Raw genomic sequence first — 26,306 nt, forward strand, 5'->3', positions numbered from 1 at the left:
AATTTAATTTAATTAAAATGAAAACCGAACAGAATGCATTATTAAATATTGGTAATATACTGGCAGAAGAAATTATTTTGACAAAAATTCACATAATGGATGCAGATAAAGGTCCCTGAGTAACTACAGTGTGTCAAATTAAATAAAGCTTTATTGGAATCTAACAAAGCATGCGAGTAATGCACTTAAAATACCAAGATTTTTGCTCCTATTTTGAAAGAGGCATAATTAACCTAACTTTAAGGAAAAGAAAAAAAAATTAAACCCCAATTAAATAATTTAATAGTTGTTACCCAGCACTATTGTGTAAGCTTTATTCATATTTAAACACATGAAGCTCATCTACTCCTAATTTGAAAAACTAACTACAGTATCACTTCATGACATGCTGTGTATTTGAATTAAAATGTTTAAAGTCCAAATATGTACTGAATCATTAGAGGGCTCTTAGATGATGCAGTGGGAGCAGTGCAGTGAACTGTTCCCTCTCAAACATGAGACAGTGACAGCCTCTGGACACAGGGCACATGTAGCCGTGCTGAGGAAAGCCCCAGGTGGCACCTGTGACCCACCTGGTCCTGCCTGATCACCCATGGGAGTGCTGAAGGGCAAGCTGGAATATTGTTTTATTTCTGGACTTGCACAAATATGTGCCAACAACTCACTTGATACCTTCCCTCGCTGCAAAAACTAACAGAACTGGTATCAGCAATGGGACAAGGCTGGACCTGCCCCCTCACAGGGTCTCTTGTATCTCAAGAGGCTGAGAAGGGCACGGCTGCTCCTTGTCACACACCACACCTGGGATGTTCAGAACCTCGGTGTCAGCGCCAGCACCTCAGCACCTGACTGACCCCAGGAAAAAGCTGTCCGCCTGTCTGCTGATGTGAGCCAGAAGTGAAAGATCAGTTTCACATAGGAGAGATGATGCAGAAGTTCTGGAGATCTTGCACCCAAGGTTGGAGTTTGGACTCCTTTAGGCCAATGCAGTGTGTGAGCTACAGTTGGAATGAGAAGACCTGAGCTTCTGCATAAGCATTCATAATAGATCAAGAAACTAACGAAGCCAAAAATCTATCACTTATTCCTTCAGTTTTCAGCTGAATTTGTTCTTGATCTGGCTCATTTCATGATCAAATGAATGTGAGTGGTGGCCCATTTGTAAGGAGAGAATGTGGGAATGTCCCTGCAGGCAGCAGCTCGTGTTGTGCGTGGTCAAGGAGACAGCAGGACCACAGCTCTGGGAAAAGCTTTGTCTGACCTCTTCCTTTGCATATTGCATTATGTAATCATACTCCACAGCTTGGTCTCATAACCCGTCACGGGCATCCCTGTCTGTCTATGCCTGCATCATTCTCAAGGAAGAAATTACAAGGGAAATGCTATAATGCTTCTTTTCCCCATTGCCTCCCCACAGAGCTGCCTCCAGACCGCCTGTCTGGGAGCACACAGTAACACTGTCCCACACCAGAGGCCCTGGGAGCTGCAGAGCCTGGCTGACATCTTTTGCCTCTGCACAGGCCACTCTGCCTGCGTGGACAACACAACAGATCCTGAAGGAAGCTCCTGGCTGCCCCTCAGAACAGCATTTTCACATGTGGAATGAAGCATATTCCTTGTGAGGGTGCATGGTTCTGTCATCCCTGCTACTCTTCCCTGACAGCCTGATCTGCCAGTGCTGCTGCTTATTATTGCCCTAAAAAAAAGCAAACAGAACTGCTACCAAAGTGAATGGGGTTGATTCACAATACGAAGCTTTGCTTGTAAACTAAGTAATTCTAATACAAAGCATCTATTAGTCCATTAAACAACATAACATCAAATTAACTTAAAAAATAGAAATGCCTTAAAAAAAAACAAATCATGAAATTAATGAAAAAAATGCTGGCTAAATAAAATGTGTTTGCACAGACAGCACTTTTGTAGCCATTCTCAGAATAGCCTGTGCTGCTTGCTGAACAAAGCCTGTGAAACATGATGATTTTTGGATGAACATCTTTAAGCAACAAATCAATTAGTTTTAACTATTGGGGACATGAAATGTAGTAAGAGAAGATGCCCAAAAGTTAGAATTTTGCAAACCCTAAGCGGAAATGACATTTTAAATGTCACAGCCAAAAAATGACAGAAACAATGACACACCAAAGGTCATATTCATAGTAACATTCAAAACCAGAGACAGCTGAATTTAATGCCATTAGTACATAGCCATTCTCTGAGGGAAAAGAGAATTTTCAAATTGATTAAATTAGAAAGATGACATTGGAAGAACAAGAAAATAAATGTTCTTGGGAAATCATACAAGTCACTTCAGTGACTTTAGCTAAAGAGGCATTTGATTTTAAAAGAATGTAGGAGCAGCAACAAAATTTATCTGCCATATTTTCCTGGCTTGATGTATGTGAGTGCTTCTGCTTACATCAAGGTGATTCTACATACCCATAGCCTCAGCCAGACCAGAAACCTTCTGTCCATATATATCTGTCTTATTCCAGGCAAATGTGTACACCAAATTGGCTGCAGCAGGAAACCATTTCTGAAGCAGACGACCTTCTACAGCAACTATCAGATGGACTTTTGCCATTCCAGAAGGGATGGTTGTGTGTGTCAAAATAATGCGCAGCAAAGTTTTATACCCCGGTGTCCGACTACTGAGATAACTGAGCTTCACAAAACTTGAAGGAATTGCGATTTCCTCTTGGACCACCTTGGAAGAAAAACATTATTATATCTATAGCCAAGAAAAATGCAAAATTGTAACAGTAAGAGTAGCCAATTATTTTACATTTCACTGTTATGATGTGAACACAGCAGCACTGAAACAACTGGGTTTATTTCAGCAATGCAACAGTCAGGCACATGACAAAATGTCCAACATCAGACACTGCGTGGTCAACTTGCGGGATGGCAGGCTGTCTGTTTGATAAAGAGCCTCCTCCTGTGACGCTTTACTCTTTATCTACTGGGGAGCAAATACTGCATCTGTGCACATATTCTTACATACAAGCTGTACAGCTTTACCTTTTCTTTATTACTTGGTTTACTTAATAAGCGCTCTTAACTGGAATACAGTTAATTTTTTTTTTAATATACACACACCTTCTATCATATACGTTGTGATGTTAAGATACTATCCTGCTTTGGAGACAATAACTTTAACGTGGAGAGTGTTAAGAAAGGAAAAAACCCTTCCTGCTAAACCATGTGTGCAATTAGGCCAAGCTCCAGCAAGAAGGGGCCCGGCATATGAAGGAGCAGCATTAGGAACCTAGCAAGCTAACTGGGGACACACAGCAGCGAGGATGAAACAGCCTGAGCATCAGAGTCACTCGCTCACAGGTAAGTCCCCAGGGAGTGCAAGTGAAGTCAAATCCCAGGGCCCTGCTGTCAGTGCTGCTGTCTGAACCACTTGGATTAAAGCAAGCTTGGATATGCCCACTGTGGGGTGGTTTCAATTCCCACTGCAATGGAGATGGGCCCTCAGCAACTAGAAGGACTGCAAAGGCTCTGAGCTTGTTAGGTGAAAAAAGAAATTTGGCCTTGACCTTTTGAATGATATGGGCTTTGGAGCTACAAAAAGGGATTTAGCTCCTGAGAGAAAAGAGCTGTTCTGGGACAGACTGTGAGGAGGAACAGGCAAGAGATGAGAACGGCTTCTTGAAGGATGCTACCACAGTCACTCAAAAGCCACCTGAAAACTAGACTGTGCTTAACAAGGTTAATGATGTTAGAGCATTTCTGTACTAATGAATCAACCACGAATCATGCCTGGAAAAAGACACACTGTTTTGTTTGTATTTTCCAGTATTTAAATTTTCCTTATTTAACAATCGATTACTTAACTTTCAACCAATTTTCTTTACCCACTGCAACAGTATTACTGTCACAGCATTGCTGCAGTACAGCTGGAGGCCTGCCAGCACTTGTCGTTTCAACATATGAAATGTAGTGTTGCCAGGGAAATCCTGCTCCCTTTATTGTTCCTGATTTGCAGTGTTCCCCTTCTTCCCTGCTGACATCCCAGCTGCCCTCTCTGTCATACATCTGACATTCCTTTTCATTTTTTAATAGAAGAGTAGGAAGAAATATTCATACATTAATACATGCTAATATATCTGTCTCCTATTTTTCTCAGTTAATTTTTGCTCAATTCCCAGAACCATACAATGAAACTCAACACTCTAAGAAACCTCCAATGACAAAACCCAAAAAAACCACCAAAAATGCACACACACACACACACAAAACCAAACAAAAAATACCCACAAAAGAAACCCCAAAAAACAAACAAACAACAAAAAAAAGAAAACCCAAAAGAAAAAAAAAGGAAAGAATGGGGAGGGGTTTCTGAGTAGACTGCATCTTTGAGTACCCCACTGTTCAAAGAAGACCAAGGCATACATCATGTGGAGCACTGTGACCCAGTTTTTCCTTACTGGTGTGCAGCAATTATTCTTAATTTAAGTTTATTAGTGTCACTTAGTACATTCTGTGAAGCAATGCTATGACCATCAACTGGATGACACATGATAATAGTTATGGAGGTGTTTAGACATAATTCAGTTCAAGCAGAGGTGTCTCACATGTAGAATAAAGTAGCAACACTTTTATGAGACTATGGGTACCCCACAAAGTATGCTCGCTTGGTGAAATTAAAAGAGAATCCAGAAAAGGTCATACCCTTTAAAAACTAACTGCTCAAACAACATACTAAAGGGCATTAATTAAGGGCATTAATATGACCTGAGATGTGTTTTGTTGTGTGCTCAACTCTCACAATGTCTTTTAAGTCCTAAGTAAAACAACAGTTAATTACAGGGTTAATTAGAAATTACTTTAAACACTCAAGGGAGTGCCAAAAAAAAATACATTGAAATTAAAAAAGAAGTCCTAAAGATCATGTTAAAATTTCTCTCTCTACCTTGGTAATAAGTAATCAAAGTAGTAAAACCCCAGAATCTGACATAAAGCTGTGAATGGATGAAACACCCCTAGGAATGTTCCAAGCATCATGTCTCATACTGATGTTTGGGAAGTTGTACTGTTCATCTGCAAGTAGGAATGGTTTTGTGCATCACTACCAACAAAGCAGGATTTCAATAATAATTCATGTTAGCATTCCCCACTTTCTTCTACTTGAAGGTAAGAAATAAAGCACTTTTAAATATTAAAAAGTAAAGAAAGAATAAAGACAACAGAATCTTGTTCAATGGTGCCAAATAGATATGCATTGGTGGTATTCTGCCAGGTGAATGACATTACAGCAGTTACTTGCTCACCATCTTTGAAGATTGTCTAAACCTGGTTCTGCAACAGAACAAACTTAATTTAGAAGTCTTTTCATTACCTGTAGTTCTGGAATAACAGTTCCTCTTTCAGGACAGGATCCTCCAAATGCTGTCAAGGGGGAAGGGAGTACAATTGGATTGGGACTGATAAAAGCACTGATGTCACACGATGGTGTGTCTGACTCTGTTCTTTGCATCACAACTTTGTCTACAATGATAAATCTATTCCAAGGCAACCAAAGTGTTCTTTTTTCAGATATGAAAGGAGATCTGTCAAAAACTAGAGTGACAGAGATTCCTCCAACAGCCACAAGGTCAAAACTGGAAAAGAGAAAACAAATAATTTTGTTTCTTTTTGGTTTTTTTTTTTTTAATCACATTACCACACCTTTCAATGCATCACAAACAAAAAATTTATGTTTGTTATTACAGCTCTTATTTTGTATGTGAAATCATTCAAGTGTACATTCCTTGTATCACCTTGGTATCCACAAAGAAGCCTTACCTCTCTGTGTGCTTTCTCCCTGTATGCATCAACACCAAGGCACAGAATTTCACTGTTACTTGGCCTCTCTCCCCTCTATTTATCAGCTACCATCAATACTAACGAGCCATCGGTAACAGAAGTGTCAACCCAGTTGCTCTGGTTTATATGAAAAGACATTCCTATCCCAGAAAAAGGACGCCACTCATCATGTGTGCAGGAAGGGCATGCAGAATAAGAAGGCTTAAGGCCTGTTAGGCCTTAGCTCTATTAACATAACCCTTTCCCTTCTTCTAAAAGCAGCAGGAGGAAAAGGTTGAGCATATGACCTCCCTGCACAGGATATGAAATTTTTGGGAAAGATGGTGATTAATTGCACTGAGAACTGAGTCAGCTCTTGAACACAAAGACGGTGATCCTCTGGGAGCTAACTGTGAAGAACCTTTGGCACATCTGGGCTGCAAAACAGTGGGATATAGAAGGTATGATGTACAGTCTCAATTTCCAGAGTTTCTGACATCCACAGTCAGGCAACACAAGGTAATATGGAAATAACTACTTCACTCTCTGTATTACTGAATGCATCTATTATGGAGGTTTTTGATGGTAACAAACTGTGATAAGAAGTCAGACTTAATTATGCATATCTCATCACATTTCCCAAATGACACCGATTACATTCACAGCAAAATACAGGTAGCATATTTTAATGCAACAACTTTATCCAGGCTAGCGTAAGGAGGAAATGATAATTACCAACTTTCAGTAGTGTGATTTGAAAGTCAATAAACTAAGGTGAAATAAATATGCACGCTCCTTACTTCTATAAATTGGGAAAGCCAAACAACAAGAAAAATAATTGTGGAAACAGTGACAAATTGCACCACTTTTCCCCTGCTAGAAGACAGCTCCAGATTTCTTGTAATTCACAATCCAGCCAAGGAAGATGAAGTCTTAAACTGCCCTTAAGAGCTTAATTGAAGTTCAGGAGCAAGTCATGACCCTATTGCAAATGGATGGCCAGCCCTGGAGTGCAATATAGAATATATTGAAACCTCATCTGTTTTGAGAAATGAACTCAGACCTGTGAGGGTGGAGAAGAAGGGGAAGCCAGGGCTGGTTATGGAACAGCAATTTAACCATCTGTCTTTGGAAAGAGTCTGTTCCCACTTTTCCTTGTGTGCCTCAGGTGATCAACTAAAGGATTTGACTTCATTGACACCCCAATAAACTACTTGGATCATTTGCACTTAACAACAACAAAAAAAATGCAGGAAGACTGGATATTTCCTGGAAAACCAAACTTGTGAAAATATTCCAATGTCAAGAAGGTACTGTTACAGCAGACCTGGCACATTTTGACTCCAGGAGTTTGAATGTCACTGTAATTTTGTTGCAGTTCAGGTTTTTTTCTTCTCTTTCTTCTTTGGTCCCTTCACTACAGAGAGCTCCAATCAACTGTGCTCCCAGAGCAGGCGGCCAGATGTCATCCTCAAGCCACACTGTGAACTGTGATGTCTATGAAAATTTTGTACATGAATAGAAGTTGGCAGATGGCCTTAACTACATAAACCTAAACAAGTGGAGGATAATACATGAAAGCCTGACCTTCCATCCTGTCGACTGATGGTGTATCCATACTCATTGTGGTGCAGGAAACTGACGTTCACTCCAACCAAAGGTGTTCCATCAATTGCTACAACCTGGCCTCGGATGACACACGCCCGTCTGTAACAAGAAGAGTAAGAAGGCAACATGTTACAAAAATGAGGAGGGTGAGAAGGGCACTGATTTCAGAAACTGGGCTGTGTTTTGGTTCCAGACAGACAGAACCACACTGATATCAGAGTGACTGCTGATTTTTGGAAGAGAAGTCATATAAGCCCAAAAGATTGATTAGAAAAAGCATTCTCCCATGAGGTTGACACACAGACTCTCCCATGAACTGCTGATATAGAGAGAATATATTCCTGTTTCCTCACATACTTTAGGGTACTATTTGTTCTGCCAATGAATGGCACTGCAAAGGTTTCACTGATAGTGTGATTTAGCTTGCTGCAGCTCTAGGGAGTGATGGTTTGTGAAAGGAGGGAATGAAACCTCATTCTCTGCTGCTAGGTATAGGCAGGTATAGGGCATTGCTGCCTATTAGAAAAAAGCTGAACTAATATGATAAGGCAGCAGTGAGACACACGGGCTTCACTGAACTTCAGAAAGTTCTATAGGTAAATTCACAGGGTGCCTAATCAAGTGTAACATATATTTTTCTCAGTCCCCCATTACATGTGATGCTCTTCTAAATTCCCTCTGGGGTGCATCAGACTTGCACCCACTTTCCACTTTATCCTCACATTCCAGTGAAGAGGTTGGAGCATGGCAGCACAGCAGAAGACATCAAAGTCAATGGACAGGAAAGTGAACTTATTACTAAGTGTGTCTAATCGGAGGCTAACAGGATCACAGAATCATAGAAAATGAGAGCTGAAAGGAAATACAAGACTTTATCTTGTCCATTCCTTTGCCTCGGGTTAGATCAACTATGCCTACATCAGTCCAGACAGATGCTTGTCTAACTCTATAAGCTCACCAAGTTACCCATTCCAATGCCTCTGTACAAGTGCTCTACTCATGGCAAGTTCTTCCTACTGTCCAATTTGAACCCCTACTGTTGTCCTTTCAGACCACTGCTTTCACCTTAGTCACAGAAATGGTGAAGAAATTACTCTTTTTCTTAGCTTTAGCCTCTTACCTATCTGAATGAAGAAACATACAGTAATCAGGTCTCCTAAGGATAAGAAGTAAGATGTAAAATATCCTTATGATGTAGATTAGGACTTAGTGGGATTTTCTAAGGGCTTACACAGCTACATTCCACTGAAATTCCTACCAGTATTTTTGTTCCAGGCTGTCAGCTACACCACACCTCCATTGGTTGAACCAACCCAGATCTTGGAAACTCATGAAACTACTGCAGCTTTTTCCTGGAACTGCGGTTTGAGATCATAATGAAGTGAACAGTGTATGCAGAAGTCTTTTGGTAGCATTAAGACATTTAGGCTCAAAACCCATACAATACTTATGAAGTTAACTGGCATTAATTACTCAACATAAATGGCAAGTATAAATTTATGCATTGTTATGTTTCTTTCTCACTTTGAAAATTTGTGGTAAACCTCAACAGACATCCAATGCACCATGAATATGTGATCTAAAGGAAAAAATTCAATAGCTCCTCAGACAAAAGCTATTTAGGAGTCTACGTATGAATTTAAAATATATACCTAGAGAGATTAATTGACCATGATCCAATGAAATCATATGCAGAAACTGGAGAACATAAATTTCTGAAAATTTTGACATGCTTCTTAAGATCCCATTCTCCCAAGCCACTAACAGGACACTGATTTATCACCATGATATCATCAAACCCATCTGACTATGACTTGAGAAAACACAACTGGTAAAAATTAACCTCTTTGTCAGTACACTGTTCACCACAGTTGCTTATAGGAATTCTATGCTCCCAGGCCATGAAAAGATGCTGATAAATCCTAGAGGAATGGGAGATGCTGCATTACTGCCAATATGCAAAGCAAGAGTTCTGATTTATCACCTATTTTGTTTTCTACATTAAGTAAATTGGTTGTGGCCCTATTTGTAGCCCAAAATATGCTGCTCCACTGAAGCAACTGAGCTCCTGTTTGTTTCAACAGACTCACAAGAGTCACTCAAAAGAACAGCCAGGTCAAATTACTCTTTGATTTCTTAGAGCAGAAAATACTTGTTTGTATTATTTTCCCGTATTTCTAACATCAACAGATGTGCATTTTCTTTTTTAATACCTTCATTAATGCACTCCATATATTTACAACACACTTAGGTGTGAGAGTGAGACCCCTGGGAGTAATCATTATTCAGTGCATTATTCTTGCACTTCTGTTTGCTCATTCCACACACACCTGTCTTCTGACTACTCTGTCCTCATATTTTATCAAGCACACAGATTTGTATGATAAAAGCTCATCAAAAGCTCCATTATTTCATCCATGGTCTTTCTTTCCTTTACTCATTCACTTTACTTCCCATTATTCATAAATAATATTAAGAGACTTATCTTTCAACATTCTCCTTTTTTATTCATCATATTTTATAAGCCACACATATTTACAGTATGTGATAAAGACACATAAACCTCATTATTCTACATTTATTTGTACTGGATTGTCTTTCTAATCTCTTAGATTTTAAATGTCTTAAGCCTGCCTCTGTGCTCCTACATTTGTCCTCATTATTTAATGCCTCTTTATGACCTACTCTAAGTTGAATAGTCTTCTCTGGCCTCTTTTTGAATTACCAGAACCTACTAAATCTTTGACTAAGCATTTGATCAGAATTAGCTTTAATTCTGCCATTTACTACAGCTATAAAAACATTTTTCAGTTACTTCAAGACCAGCACGAGTCTCCAAGGCTCCTTATCAAGGAGGTAACCAAGAGCCCCAGCCTGCAGCCAGCTCCCCCTTGTTTCCCAGTGCCCTGGCAGCTCACAGAGCACACCCCACGTCCCCAGGCATGCTGGCATGCAGGTTCCCTGCAGCTCTGCTGCTCAGAGAACACCTCACTTAATTCCTTCCCTTACAGAGCTTTTAGAGCATGTTCCCTGCAGTGATGTCCCTTCATAGGCAACTGCCACTTCACGCTTCCTTGCTTCAGCATCCATCCTCTTCCCTGATGAGCTGGAGGCCTTGCTACCACTCACTGCTTCTCTTCATTTGAGCAGGGAAACCTCTAAAGATCATGATGTCTCCTCAATGCACTGTACTTTCTGCCTCTAAGACTTATTCCACACTTTTGTGACTGCCCTGCTTTGCTTTCTCACGGGGGATAACTTGTACTATCTGTCCAACAGCCACCTATTTGTGATGATTGCATAATCTCAGACCTAAGGCTTTCCAAGCTGTTTTAACTTGAAAGTAAGTGCAAAAATGTCTTTTCTAATTTGATGAAGCTGGGCAAGAACATGTCCCTGATAAGCCGCCTTAGTGTTTTCAAATGCATTAAAAATGTTCCCAATCCCCTGGCAAGCTGTACTAAATCTGCAGCTCCAGAAGGAGCAGTTGGCTTTTTGAGAGGAAGCTGAGATTCCCAGGGGGTTGCAGGTGGACTAAAAGAAGTAGGATTCCTCTGTCAATGCTTCATGGGTCATTCCACTGAGGAATGAGTAACTGAGGAACTCACTACTTTGTGGATCTCAGGTCTCTGCTGTCAGGCAGTTTGTTTGATATCTCTAATTTAAAATATGAACAGAAGTTTAAATTTCAGATCTATTCTTTCAGTACTTGTAAAGCATTTTATTATTTTACCACCATTCTGCCTTGCTCTGCTGCTACTTACCTGCTATTTTTTTGGTTTTGTTTTGAATGCTTAGTTTCCAATAAGCACCTCAGGCTGAGACATTAGGCTCAGATATGGAACTCTGTCAAGCAGCTTGTGAATTTGCAAGTGTCACATTACCAGAAGATGTCATTTACTGTATTACATTTCTGATTTAAATCTTCAGTGAGAGAAATGAAGCTGAAGGCTAGTGAGGTACATTCATTTCTTCCTGCTGACAATGTTGCTGTAAGCAGCATTTGAAGGGTAATTAATTCAGTACCATACACTGGACCCTTTTTGTGGGTAATATGCAGTGAGTCAAATAGCTTGCCAGCAGCATGCATTAAAACAAACCAAAAAACCCAAAAAAACAAAACAAAACAAAAAAAAACCCTCAGCAAAGAAACAAGCAAAAAACTTTCCTGAGAACAGAAGTTGTCAAAAACACTATAATCTGCTACACCCTGCTACATGCAGTAGGTTAAAACCATGCCTGATGTAAGCAAGTACATTTCCATTTCTCCAGAATGTCTCTAATCTGCCTTTCAGCATGCCACAGTTCAAGTGGGAGTTTGTGAAAACCCAGTGCATGTGACATAGCTTTGACAAAACAAAAAGTAAAATGTTTTGCAAACATGTAGCCCCTTGGCATTATTTTTGGTGTAGTCTTTACCCATGGCTCATGCTACATCCTGACTGTACTGTATAAGCCAAATGTTTAAATATTAGACCTAAGCTAAAGTCCAAGATGCAAATGCAGAGGGATAGATGTCTCAGCAGTTGTCAGAACAACTAGTTTTAGTATTTCAGATTATTTGGAAAATTCCAGGATATGGCAGAGAATAAACACTTGCAGTCTGAAGGACAGAGATAGTCTTCATCATTTTTGATAGCTTTCCAAGATCTAATCAACATCATTTTGTCTCCAGCAAGAGACAAAACATCATGCAAACATCATCCCATACTAGAGTTCCACTGACCTGTGGTATAGTAAAACACTGCACAATGTCATTTGAATCAGAAGACTGAAAACACTGGATAGGTGTCTCTTCCTTAATGCTCCTAATGGCCTTAGAGATTTCTTGTAAAGGGAAATGAAAAAAAAAAAAAGGCAGATAGGGCTTTGCAAAATTGGAGCACCAGTGGGAATGGATGGCAGTGCTCTGAAATAAATATATGCCACTATTACATCCAATCCTTCCAACATTTCATGCTGAACCACCGATGTTATAAAATCAGTGGCATTGCAGGCAGCCATGAGTTAATATCATCTGCCTAGACACAACATTTTCAGCAATAGCCCAAAGGAGATTAAAACCCCTCAAGCATTCTTTCCAGATAGGCTGGATCACAGATTTCTGATGTTTTTTACTGTAGCAGCAGTTGTCTTTCTATATTTTTTTCAGTAATCTTAATTCCCAGGAGAAGAACTGACACAAGATGACAGTCAGATTGGCAATGTCAGAGGAAGATTTCTAAACAGAAGCACCACAGTTTAGCTATTGCTTCTTTCAGAGACACTGCTTATCTCTCATCCTTGAGTAAAATTCTGGCAGTTTTTAATAGTATTTGACTTATGGATGAACAATATTTCAACAGCCTGGAAGACTTGAGGATCAAGCAAAGTGTGGACTGAGGAACCCTTTGGGGTGCCCAGTACACTGCAGATTACTGTTGACAAACCTCAGAGACACAGCCCAGCACGAGTCTCCAGGCATTGCCCTGACTCCAAAGATGCAGCCATCCTCATCTGAATCCCAATGATCTTCTCAAACTAATGATGAATTTGTCTGCAGTGGGAGGAAATGGTATCTGAGTCTCAGTGATACACCAATGCCAGCAAAGTCCCACTCCTCAGCAGCAGAAGTCAGAAGCCATGGTGAGGATGGGCTGCTGCTCCCACATGGAACTTCGCTGCTCTTCAGTCTTCAAAGGCATGGCAGGTATCAGGGTAAAGAAATGAAATACTCAGAAAAAGCTTTTAAATCCAAGTTAAATCCCATCAATGATAGCTTTAAAAGATCAGTTCCTTATATCTATAAAAGCACGTTGATGGGATTATGTACAATCTGGCTGCTAACATTTGCAGTGTCACAGAACACTGTACAGGCAACTTGAGCACTCACCTCCTCTCTGAGAACTCCCCACTATGAGGCGTTTTGATGAGGAAAATTTTTCAGTGGTGAATTTTGGTTTAAACTGCACACAGAGCCAGCCAAGGACCCTGCCCCAAGTACAGTGGCCTCATTTGTGAATGCAACGCTCCAAGAGACCCACCAGTGGTGGATGCTTCTCATGGAGTTCACCTTCATGGCCTATTCCTCTACATATTTATAACATCCTGTTACATTATTGATAGTGATTAAATGTTTAGGTATTTCAGATCAATAATGACTGTTTACAAATTTACTTTATTAAAAATTAATGCTGAAGAAAAAAGTGCACTGAATTTGTGTGCAGGATTGTGTTGAGGTTGTAAACTAAGTGCTATGCACTGCGAAAATAAATTCTTATGTGCTTATTACTGGAACATGGTTTATCTAATGCATAGGCCTAGTTGACAGGGTAATAGTCAGGTGATGTGGATGATTTGTGGATCTCTTTGTCAGCATGTAAGTTATAGCTTCCCAAGTGAACTGCAGCATAAAAACTTATGTGCCCCTCTATTCCAAATGTTCAAGAAAATATGTGTTACCAGGTTTTCTGAGCAAGTGCCCTTTTTCTACTGCACAGCTCCTTCCTGTTAAAGGGCAAAGCCAATCTCACAAACACTCAGGCATCACTCTACTCTTTGTATGTTAACCTGCAGCAAAAACCAGTAAACTCCACATTGCCTTATCAAGGTGTAGCAAAATCAAGGAAGTTTTTAAATTATGTGTCTAGATTATATGTAACTGACACATATTAAATTCATTGCACTGTAAATACCAAGCAAATTGTACTGGGCAGAAAGGTAACTGAAGACAGCAGATGTGAATCCAACTTGTCATTCTGCATCCTGCCATTACGTTTGCACAGCAGGAAAGGCTGAACTTCCCCTGCTGATTTTACAAGTATGAGACAACTTACCTTCCACAACAGTCAGTCTTGTTAATAAGAGCAGTAGAGTGTGCTGGTGGGACACTTCCACCAGCCAGACAGGTAGCAACAACAATCTGATAACCAAGACCCTCAGCTGTTGGGACTTTAAAGTTTGCTATCCTCTTAAGTATTTTACGAGCACTGGTGAAGAATTCTCAGCTAACCAGGTATCCCTATTTTTTCCGGGTTAAATAATTTAATTGCAGTTCTCAATATTCAGAAAAGTCTTTCATTTAAAAGAAGACTCACCTGCTCTCAAAGGAGACATCTCCTGGGATTACATGAGTGCTTTCCTTCCCAATGAGGAATCTGATTCGATCATAGAAGAGCCTTGGAGGGTGCTGAGAGAAGGGTGGCTGGCTGTGCTGAATAAGGTCAAGGGGATCAGGTGAACCCTGGCAGAGAGGACTTGAGTAACAATTGCTTTGCTGACAACAGTCAGGGTCTACACAGTCTGTCAAGCCATCTAAAATGGAAAGAATGGAAACTTCAGGAAATTGAGCGGTTCTAAGAATAAAGCAGCACATTTATTATCAGAGGGCACAGGAGGGATGTAATCAATGTGAAGACATGCTGATTATGACACAGTCACATTCAATAAAGCATTAACGTATATGCTTAGTCCAGGAGGGTTATTTGTCTCAGTCATTAACACTGTATCACCTCACCAAATCCTCACTCAGTGAGAACCTACAAACTAAGTGAAAAGGGAAGAGCAGGACAGTCTTCCCTGCAGACCAGGCAGAAGAAAGTTACTACAATTAATTTGTCAGTGCAATGTGATCCACACTGTGCAGCTGCTCCCTCTAACAGCCCTTTATTGTCAGCACTGCCTGGTCACCCCAGGTGGGACATACACTCACTAACCAGTTCCCAGTAACAAAGTCTGAAATTTACCCAATTCTCCTAAGTGTCCCCACTACAGTAGTGAAAAAATGTACTTGTTATAGTTGTCTAACTTCTGGTTTAAGCCCTACAATAGTTTTCCAAGTGGTTTAGGGTATTTAATTTTCAGTTATTGGTTACAACACCAGAAGGATCCAAAAAGGGCATAATCATAACTACACTCCTGCAGCATGAATACACACATTGATTCAGGCTCTAGCCCAGTGACCAGTTACAGTCTTCTCTATAGATGTTTGCACTATGAAAGCAAATTTGGAAAGTGAAAATAAAGCTATTCCTCCTCTGTCCATTTTCAAGTATGAAAAATGGAAGAAATAATAGATCTTTTCAGAAATACACATTTCTTCATGGACAAACTTGCAGCAACATTTGTAGGTGAAATTAAGTTACTAAAATATCCAAAGCTTATGATGAAAATTGAAGCACTGAAGTACATCTACATTAAGCACCTGAATAAAACTTAAAATTGGGCTATTGACATTTAATTGTTTTTATCAGCAGCTTAGATGTCCAGATTGGCTAAATTACATACTCAATCAGAAACAGATTTAATAGGAGATTGTAATATATCCAACAATCTTCTTCCACATCCACTTTATGACTTAGCAGCTGTTTTGCTTGCAAGATAAAGGTGTGTTGCTTGCATTTAAAGCAAGATAAAGGTGTTTTATCCTTCAACAAAGACACTTCTTTGTCTTTCTAACAAGGTTGGTCTGAATAAATACAGAGTCATCATATCACTGTATGGATCTCGATGCGTTAAAATTCGAATGCTATAGGATCAACATGCTGTCAGACATTTTCATTTCATGTTTTGACTTTCTATTTTCTGTTCATACCAACACTCTGAAGTCTATCAAACTGCACCTCCTCTAGGCAAACTGCACCTCAGGGGAGCTCCTGGAGTTTTGTTGTTGATTTTGATGGGTGCGAGACCAATCCCCAGCCAAGCCTACTGCCTTCTCAAGAGCTCTGTGTGAATGCTCAGTAAACGGCAGCATAAAACATTGACTTTGAAAAGAAAGCAAAAGCCCTTCTACAGAACAAACACATCTAATGAAATGGGCTTTTCTGGCATCTGAAAATCCTTGCCTGACCTTGAGCAAGAGAATTGCTTGGCTAAGCAAAAAATATTAACAAATCTATCCTCTGCAACTGGGAAATCAGAGCAGGCTAGTTTTTGTAAAGATGAGCCAAGGGCAACTGTAGATAGCTAGCAACAATAATCTAGGACCCTTGGCTCCAGCAGAGCTGGCATGGCTACAGGTCAGTGTGTGCTTTCCACATTCCCCAAAACCTGGAGACAATAGGCATCTGCCAGCAGTGGAAGAATAACTTCACAGGGCAATTCAAGTTTATTGACTTTGAGTGTAAAAGTCACTTTATATTCAGGAAAGCCTAGGAAGCAACTGAAATCTGCTAGGAAGTCAGTAAGCTAAAACAATAAAGGGGCCTCCAGTCTAAACAAAAGCGCACAGGAAGGGATGGAGGAGTTCAGAACATAAACCAGAGTAATTTTCAGTGTGTTCTGATGGGAAAAAAAAGAGATTGTATTAGTAAGTGCATGTGAGGATAAAATTTTCAACAAGCCAATCCTATTTGAAATTAGATTTTTAATTCAGGGGAATAACCCAGAAAAAAAATGCCATATAAATCTTGTTAATAAACTATATTGTCAAATTCATTCACTTGAAAGTGCTACAAATACATTAGTCAGTTCTCAACCAATGGTCACAATTTTAGTTAAATTTCCCTATCAGGAACCAAATATTAAAAAGCTCACTGTGTTAGTAAATCAGCAGGGTTTCTTTTAAATCTCAGGAGACAACAGTCAGGAGTATGAACAAACAACTACAAACAGCAAACACTATAATTCATACAGCAGGAGATCCCTGTACAATGAAGTTTTTACTGTCAATTACCCCAAAGTGCATCACAGCGTAGCTACAGACTAAAATGTGTTACAGATGTGTAAATGGTTTCGATCTGTTATTAGCATTTTTAAAATTTATTTTATATGAAAGACAGTCAGGCACATTCACACTACATTACAGATTTATATAATAAAGTGATTTACATTTTGATGAGTCTGAGATTATGGTTTCCCATCTTCCAGGTACCTTCTTTTGTATGCAAGGATAATGATGAACTGGGATTTTTGTTTTGAAAGTGAATTAGAAAATTAAAATATGTTTAATAATACTGCTAAAACAGAATTCACAAAGATCAACTTCAGGATAGAAAGCACTTCATAGTACTCTTCAATAATTTAAACAACCTCAAAGAGAAGGCAGAGCATGCCAAAACAAGTTCCTCTGTTTTCAGTCACAGCACTCCTATCTGCATTGCAATAGATCACAGAACTAGGACAAGATTTTCCCATTCCTTTGCTGGGGAATAGATTTTTTCAGGAAGCCTTCTGTAAGGAATGATATTAATATTTATTGGGTCAGGAGTGTGTGTCAATGGAATCACACAAAGTTTTCCATCAAACAAAATACATTTTCTTGCTTATACATTTATATATATATATATATATATATATATTCCTTACTCAATATGATGGAAGGGATGTCACAAGCGTTGTGAAATTACTTCCTCAGCTGTGCTTCTGCTGCAGTCATAGAAGGCTCGTGTTGTGCTTGGTACAGCACATTTTCTGATGTACACATTGGGCAGCAATCTCTCTTCTACAGGCATGATCACCTTCAGCAGCCAGAAAAGTTGGCAATGGACCTGTGGCTATGGACCTACCTCTCCACTGGCTACTTTCCAGCAATATATATCTCTCTACTTTCTACATCTGGCAAAATGCTGCACAGTGAGTGCATTTCGTATGTTTTGCATTTGAGCTCTCCATGTGCTGCAGAATAATTGTGTTATCATTAAAATAAAATAAAATAACAGTTGGAAATGAAAAAGGCATTTTGTCAGCTCTAAGTTAATTGCAAGAACAAGTTATATATTCTGTGCCTGATACAAACACCTCGGTCACCTACTTTTCAAATCCCAGCATCTCTATTCTACTCATCCACCCTTGTAGTACTTGTAATTCATGAGCACAAATATGGCAATATCACAGTAACTCATGTTCCTGAAAATGGATCTGTATTAACAATTGGTACAAATTGTCTAGATACAATTTCAGGAGCACCCAAGGACAATAAAGAAGCACTGCATGGGGACACTGGTAAGGGGACAAAGAACAAAGTGGTTCACACCAGCAGAGGTGGCTTCCCCGCCTCACCAGTGAAGAGCACAACAACTTTCACAGCAGCTTATTTTCTATTAAACCACTGAGACACTTTATTAACTGGCTATGAAAATGAAAAATTCAATCAGACTCTACCTCCCATGTTGCTGATGTTAGTTATTTTAATAAACCATCCACTATCATTAAGTTCTGGTGAGGAAAACATAACTAGCAATAAAACTTAAAATTGCAATTCTTCTGCTTAAAAGTTCGTTAAATGGCAGAGCTCTCACTCTTTCAATCTTTTTTCACACATGCAGAAGATGCACTGAAATTAACTACCTGGTTAATGTAAACAAATAGACTTGAAGTTTTATGGTAATGTCAAACCCAGAATACTACAAGACATGGTGTAGATGCTTATATGGTGCATGAACATGTATGCAGACAGGCTCACAAAGACATCCTAATGAGGCACTTGCTCAGTGACATGAAAATCTAATCTCTAGATTAGATATGTTGTGCTTAGTTTTAGGCACCATGACATAAGAAAGATATAAAGCCATTAGAAAATGTCCAAAGCAGAGCTATGAAGATGGTGAAAGCCATCTAGGGGAAGCCCTAAGAGGAACATCAGAGGTCACTTGGGTTGTTCAGCCTGGAGGAGACTGAGGAAGACCTCACTGTTGTCTTCAACACCTGCAGAAGGACAGGCACTGATCTCTCCTCTCTGGTGACCAGTGACAGGACTTGGGGAACACTACGAAGCTGTGTCAGGGGAGGTTTAGGTTGGATATTAGGAAAAGGTTCTTCACCCAGATGGTGTAGGGTACTGGAACAGGCTTTCCTGGAAAGCTGTCACAGCACAAAACCTGACAGAGTTCAAGAAGTGTTTGGATAACACTCTCAGATACATGGTGTGATTTTTGGGGCTGTCCTGTGCAGGGTCAGGAGACACACTTGGATGATTCTTATGGGTCCTGTTCAACTCAGGATATTCTATAATACTGTAAGTACCAATAACTTTCATTTTCACTGCTGCAGAGCTACCCAGAGGGGCGTGTGTGTATCAGTGCACTCCTGCTCCGTCTATACAGATCCCAGTGAGTGCAAGCCAGAGATGGAGCTGTGAGATCTATGTTCAGAACATTTTCACAGAAAGTAAAAAATGGTATTTAAGTGTCTGCTTAAATATTGCCTGTGCTGACTTTATTCACCACAGGCTCAGTTCAGTCTAATTAGTGTTGCCAGGAATCTAAGCAAACAGAATCAAAGAGGAACTTCAGAAGAGATGAAGCAGCAGCAGCAGTAACTGTCAAGAGTCTCTAATGCTTATTCATATGCATTAATTCAAAGTGCCCAGATTGTATCCATAATACATAGCAGGCAGCAGACAGTGAGGCTGTTAACTGGGAATGCTGGTGTTTGTATAAGGAAACCCATCAGTGTACCTAAGGAAAGGCTGTGAGTGCTTTACCACTGCTGAGTACCAGTAGTGCTTGGCCTTCCACACTCGGGACAATACGAATATATCAGGGTTTTCAGAAACTCTAAGTATCCCTAGAGAGTCCTCGCTGCTCAGCAACAATGAAAACCATTCCCATCAGTACTGTTTATATTGGGTAATAATAGCATATTACTTATATATGGACTCAATATCTCTGTGATGGATAGGTTATTAAAACACCAATGGACGGGTCAGAAATACATCAATATTTTAGCAGCACTGGTTATCAACCCAAGGCTATGCTGAGTCATATATTTCTTTGTGCTTGGAAAAGCTTGGAGAATGCTACAATAACTGTCTGAAGTGACTGAAGGCATATTTGGAAAAGAATTCAAAGCTTGTAGTAAACAGCACTTTCCTTAAAAACAAACAGGCAAGATTGATTCATGAAAGACAAATAATAAAAGGAGATGCAGGCAAATTTAAAAGAGAGATCTGTATCAAAGAAACTAATGGGAGTGACAGGCTGCAAGTTTCAGCTTGAGACAAAGACCTGCTTGTGCAGCAGCTGGGTAAGTGTATGCCCAAAAACCAAGCAAATTGTAGCTTGGCTACAACTGAATGTGGTGTGACCCTTGAGTGTCCTGTGTGTCCCCACACCTCAGCAGTGTGTTCTTCCTCCTGCCCCAAGACACCTTGCCTGCAAAGAGCTCAGCAGAGCCTTCTCGAGATCTTCTGGAGCTACTGGAGCTTCCAATGAATCTAAATTAGTGGCAGGACATGAGAAAATGACCTGTTCAGTGAGCTGAATTGCCATCTCAATAAACTGAAATCATATCAGTTGAGACAGTGAAAAGAGGATAAGGAATGGGGAATTATGCTGAGGGAAGCCACAGTGAGGGAAAGGCCCCACTGCAAAGGACACCTGCTTGACTCTTTGGCATTTTTTAATGGACATCACACTGCTAACAGACTGCAGAAGAACTCCGTGAGAGCAAGTGCAAACCATGCCATCGTGCATCTGTTATAATGCTAAGACCTTTCCACTGATATTTGTCGTGATATTTGAACAGGTAAACATGCCCTTAAGTCTGCGAGCAGGAAAAAGCTAACAGAGAGTTATGAGCTGGAATGGGAAAGGCAGTTCTGGTACAGCCAGGGAACAAGTGCAGCGAATCCTAATGGGGCTCCAAAAGAAATTGTACTTTCCCTGCCCCCGAGAATAGTTCCACACGTGTTTTATCTTACTCCAGCAGGATCTGCACTGGTGCTGCAGTGCCTGCAGGACCAGGAAGTCTGTGAATATGCTTATGGCTTTTCTTTATACGATTATATCAGTCCTTAAAAAATGAGTTCAAGACTTTCCCCCTCCCAAAGCTTTTGTGCTCTTAATACAGGGTAAACAACAACACTAACTCTTCCTCATGTCAATTAAATGACATTATTGAACCCTTATAGTTGGGACTCACCTGCATTTTTTTTTTACCGTGCCTCTGAGTGTCATTTTAAATGATAAAATTTTCAGGTTTTCCACCCCTAAAAGTACTATGTGACAAATTAGCTGAAAAAATAACTTAAAAGTGCACAAAATTATCCCTTTATCTAAGTCCTAAAATTAGAGTTTGTTTGAAATTAAAATTGCTGAACTTTACTACAGCTTTGTTCTTTGGTGGAGACCTCCTCCTCATGAACTTGAAGCACAATATGAGTGAGATATAAATGTTTGATTTAAACACAACTGGAATTATTAAGACCTTTTCTAGGTGAGAATTCCATGATTTGGCCTATACAAGGGCACTTAATTATCTCTTGGGCTACATGTCACTGACTATGATCACATCCTAAGGCCTTAGGAAGCTACCACCTGTCAGCTGTGTTTAACTCACCTGAGTGCAAGCTCTTAACTCACCTCATCTGCAGTGAAAATACTAATAACTTCCATCCTGATGAACCTACTCCAGGTGTGTAGCTTGATGGATGGAGACTTGCTATGTCATCAGAATATTCTCACAGTCTAATGCTCAACCTCCCAGCAATCAGGACTTGAGAGGTAATGCCACGCCTCCTTCCCAATTCCTGATTTTCCTGTTGTGTTGCTATACAAACCCTGAAACACACAGCTTCTGATTTCATCTAACACTGGTATAACTCCAATGACTTTAGGGGCATTTTTCTAATTTATACTTATGCCAAATCAGGTCCCACAAACACAAACTTCATATATATATAAAGAGAAGTGGTTATAATATGTAGATATAATTTTCTTTTCTTATAGGAAATTGTGAAGAAAACTTCATTACATTTAGCCCATCTGTAGTAGTCAGATTAATTAAATATTTCTCTCTGCAATTCTCTCTAATTTTAATGTCAACAGAGCTGTCCTAGTCCATGTTATGTTCCCATTAAAAAGGGAAAAGAAAATTGCTTTTAAAACCTGCAGTGAAATGATGTGAAGTGTCTGCCTTAAACTGACAAATTCAAGGAGATTTAGAGTTAAAAGTGCCAACTCTTCCAATAACTCACTGTTATTGCAGAATATAAAGCACCCAAAATCACAGTACAGGGCAGTTTATACAGAGCCAGTTCAGAGAGTGTATCAGAAAATGCTTTCCATACATTACAGGCTAAGCAGGGTTTTAGTGGGCAGATTTAAGAGTGCAGGCGGGTGAGTCAGTGGCTCGGACAGTGGGGGAGAGCAGCGACAGATGGGAGAGCACAGGGGGGCAGGGACGCCAGCTGCGGGACCTTGTGTGACAGGGACACACACTAGTGCAGGAGAGCACAGACAGTGGGCAGAGACAGGGCTCTTGGACCTCTTGGAAATAAAGCGGAAAAGGAAGGATATGAGAGGACTTCGGCGATTTTGAATAGGGTTCAGAAATGAGGAAGCCTTTGCCAAAGGACAGCAGGGTCTTAGAGCCCATAGGATACAAAATCAGAAGGTCTCAAAATATATCTGTAAATGAGGAATCATCACTGAGTCAGAACGTTTCTATTGAGGTCCCACAGTGACCTCAGCTCTTGGACCTACATCAAGCTTAATTTATCAATGACCTAGAAGAAAACAGACAATCATCATAGCAAGGTTTGCCTCTACAGTCAAGTATAAGATCTCATCCAGGACACTGACATTGTCTTTAGGTGTGACACAATAAGATAATATGTATTTTAATACACCTCAGTGTACAATCGAAGGAAAAAAAAATAACCATGTTTGGGGCTGATCATAAAATCATAGAACTGTATGGGTTGGAAGGGACCTTAAAGATCACCTTGTTCCAACTGCCTGCTCTGGGGAGGGACATCTTGCACTGTTGCAGGTTTCTCAAAGCCTCATCCAACCTGGCCTTGAATCCACTCTCTGGATGAGAAAGCTGCACAGCTCTGAGGATGGGACAAACACATGGTAAAGGGTGGTAGCAAGTGAAGGAGAGAAAAGCAGAAGTCCTTGAGTCTTCAGTAAATGAGTATTCCTAAAACAGGAAAAATAATTAACTCTGAGAGAAACCATTCAGGAATATTGTGGCTTCTCTTCCACTGGCAAGTTTGAAATAGAGCTGGATGTTTTTTCTTAAAAAAAAAAGTTCCAACTCTTGTATTAGAACAAACTAATATTGGAAAGGAAGCAGAGACCAGTGTATGAAAGAACTACATTTTCCCCAGCAAACCTAAAACTTATGTAACCTTAGAATGAAATCAAGATCACAGAGAACTGAGGGGAGCACCTAGTGCCAAATGCCCTTGGTTCAATGGATAAAAAGGAGCAAATGATTATTTCAGTCCAGGGCTCTTTTTAGAGTACTTTCCAAAATCTCTTCTGCACACTTTCTACACTAGTTTCCTCAACAGTCCTTCAAAAGTAGGTCCAGGTAATTGGAAGAACTGTGCTGTGTCTCAGTAGAAATATTAAGAGAGAGTAATGTTAAAAGCAACTGCAAATGTGCAGTTTATGCTGCAAATATATTAAATTACTAATAATAGAAGACTAACTGGATGCATTTTGAGAGGCACGGAGGTATTTTTCATTTGGGTATCTCTTGGCTGTTTTTTCTGAAAGACTGACAGAATTATGAAAAAGAGTAGAAAGGAGATACAGGAAATTATCTATTATACTTTTGTTTTGTTTTTTATGAGAAAAAAGCAAGTACTGGGATGGTAAATATGGCCATAGATACTTTCTGCCTTCAGCAGCATCCAGCACAAGGGTCTGTTCCCTCACTGTGCTACTTCAGATGAAGTCAGTGGAACAACTGTCTTGAGCAAACAGACAAACATTGGCATTTTGTGATAAAAAGGAAAGCATACACCAAAACTGTGGATTTAAATGGCAGTCAAGGATGTGACAGATAAACAGAGACACATGAATTATGTATCATACCTCCATCATTGTCCAGGTTATCTGCACACACCATTTCCATGACAACGTTACATCCCGAGCCACTCCAGCCCACTTGACAAACACAGTGCCACCCATTCTGATCAAGAGTGCACCTCCCATTTCCATAACAGAGACCTGGGCAACCATCTAAAATAGAAAGTGTGAAAAAAAGCCTTCATGAAGGGAGATTTTCTCTTATTTTGCAGTTGCAATTATTCATTAACATTCCTACTTCTAGCACCGCCTTCAAACGATAACAGCTTGGGAGCCACTTACATTTCTGGCCGAATATAGAAAAATTCCCAACTCTGTCCTTCCCTATGCTTGCCTAAAAGTAGTTTCTCAGTGAGGAATGAGGATTTTTTTAGTGTTTAATATTTTGTGCACAGGAAAAAACATGAGTAAAGTCATGCTATAAAGTTCTGAAGTCACGTCCATCTCTTTTTCTATTGAAAAATAAACTGTAGTTCACTAACAGTATCACACACATATCAAGATTTATATCAGAGATACACACGGAAAATATTGTCTAAATGACAAACGGGCATCTGTGGACATAATCCTACACATTGCAGGGAGTAGAAGTGACCTTTTTATTCTGTTCATAAATACTCATCTGACTGAGAAAAAGCCAATTTGATTTATGCTACAACACACTCTTTCCACAGAAGGCAATTGAGGGAGCACTGCCTTCCTGTTCCACTTTCTTCCTTTATAGCTGATTCCGACAGGACCAGCACATGCCCTCTGGTGGTCCTGATTCTAGATCAAAACTGGACCAAGGACTGTAGTATCCTCTTGATTACAGACTTGCAAGCTCTGAATCTATAGTAATTTGGACATTCACATCTAGATTTCCTGCCTGTAAGACTGAGACAGGAATGGTCTCTTGGATGTATACACTCCTGTCCATCTGTTTGCATAGCGCAGTGCCAGCTCAGACATTTGTCAGATCCTCACCATGTCACACATGGAGCCAAAGGACAATGATAAAGCTCGGCAGTAAGTTTGACAGAGTGGCATCACTTCTAAGCTGCCTCCTTTCTTTTTGCCAGCATGGACATGCAGGGTCTGAAAGCCCCTGTGCACCTGATACTGATCATCAACACATAGGTGTTATCAGAGAGAGGGTTTTTTTGAGGAGGAAAGAAGAATCAGTGCCTGACAACCCCAAGATGCGCCAAATTGAATTTGGAGGAGCCAGCCAGAGAGTCTGGTCCGTCAGGCTGTGATTCACAGCCCCACATGCAGCACATTTCCTGGTAACTTTACATGAGACACGTGATCTCCCTCCTTCTCACACTTGGCACTGTTTAGAAATCACATCTGCAAACAGAGGGATCAGAGAGTCTGACTCTTGCTCAGAAAAACTGGAGATGGGTGGCACCATTTTCTCACACTGAGTTATGGAAGATGCTACTCCCAAACAACATGAACTTGGCAACCACCAGAGATACAATAAAAGCCTCTTTCAGGAAGCTGGGGGAAAGGGCAGGATGTGAGAGCTCTTTTGGGTAATGTGGATGTTTTTCCACTTTCAATCACAGTCCTGCTGAGTTAATTAATTTCTTGTACATAGTTATATTTTGCTACTGTATATAGTTACCCTCTAAGCCTAAAAATGCAATAAAATGAATGCTTATGTGCTTTTATTATTATCTAATTCCAAAGAAATAAAATACGAAACAGAAAATGAGCACTGAGATCTTTCTGAACGAATGGTTAGTGTGGTATTTCAGTGAGCAGCATTTTTGGAAGGGGCTGTGCACCACTGCTCTGCCTGGCGTGGGCCAGGCACAGGGACTGCTGTCACCCTGGGGAAGGCTCTCGCACTGACCTGCGGCGAGGCACGGGAGTCAAATGAACAGCACCAGACACACAGCAACATCAAATGTAATTCTTGTATCAAATGATTGGAAGAGAACTAGATCACATCTGGCACACACAGCTTTAGAAAACAAGACTACTGCTCTACCAAAAGAAACTTACTTCAAGCATAAATGACAAAAGAATACTTTTTTTACTTCTCATGAGAGACAGTACCAACACAAGCTTTTTAGCAAGTTCTCAGCTCTGGCATTACTTTGGATGGTAAACAAGAGCAAAAAATGGATTTGCCTAACACAGCATATCAGATGGCCCTGTAAAACATGC

General features: G+C 40.1%; 1 protein-coding gene across 21 annotated transcripts in view; it reads right to left on the reverse strand.

Moving 5' to 3' along the window:
• The window catches only part of TENM1 (teneurin transmembrane protein 1), an 838,901-nt gene that overhangs the window by 70,527 nt on the left and 742,068 nt on the right, over positions 1-26,306 (reverse strand). For all 21 annotated transcript variants that reach the window (XM_068204864.1, XM_068204871.1, XM_068204873.1 and 18 more), the window contains 5 exons: positions 24,153-24,299; positions 14,478-14,694; positions 7,381-7,500; positions 5,348-5,609; positions 2,440-2,707 (listed from right to left, as the gene is read on the reverse strand). In XM_068204864.1, coding sequence (XP_068060965.1) covers positions 2,440-2,707; positions 5,348-5,609; positions 7,381-7,500; positions 14,478-14,694; positions 24,153-24,299 — 1,014 coding nt within the window. The remainder of the gene's footprint in view (positions 1-2,439; positions 2,708-5,347; positions 5,610-7,380; positions 7,501-14,477; positions 14,695-24,152; positions 24,300-26,306) is intronic.

Source organism: Anomalospiza imberbis, chromosome 14 (assembly GCF_031753505.1).
Source record: "Anomalospiza imberbis isolate Cuckoo-Finch-1a 21T00152 chromosome 14, ASM3175350v1, whole genome shotgun sequence".
NCBI lineage: Eukaryota > Metazoa > Chordata > Aves > Passeriformes > Viduidae > Anomalospiza > Anomalospiza imberbis.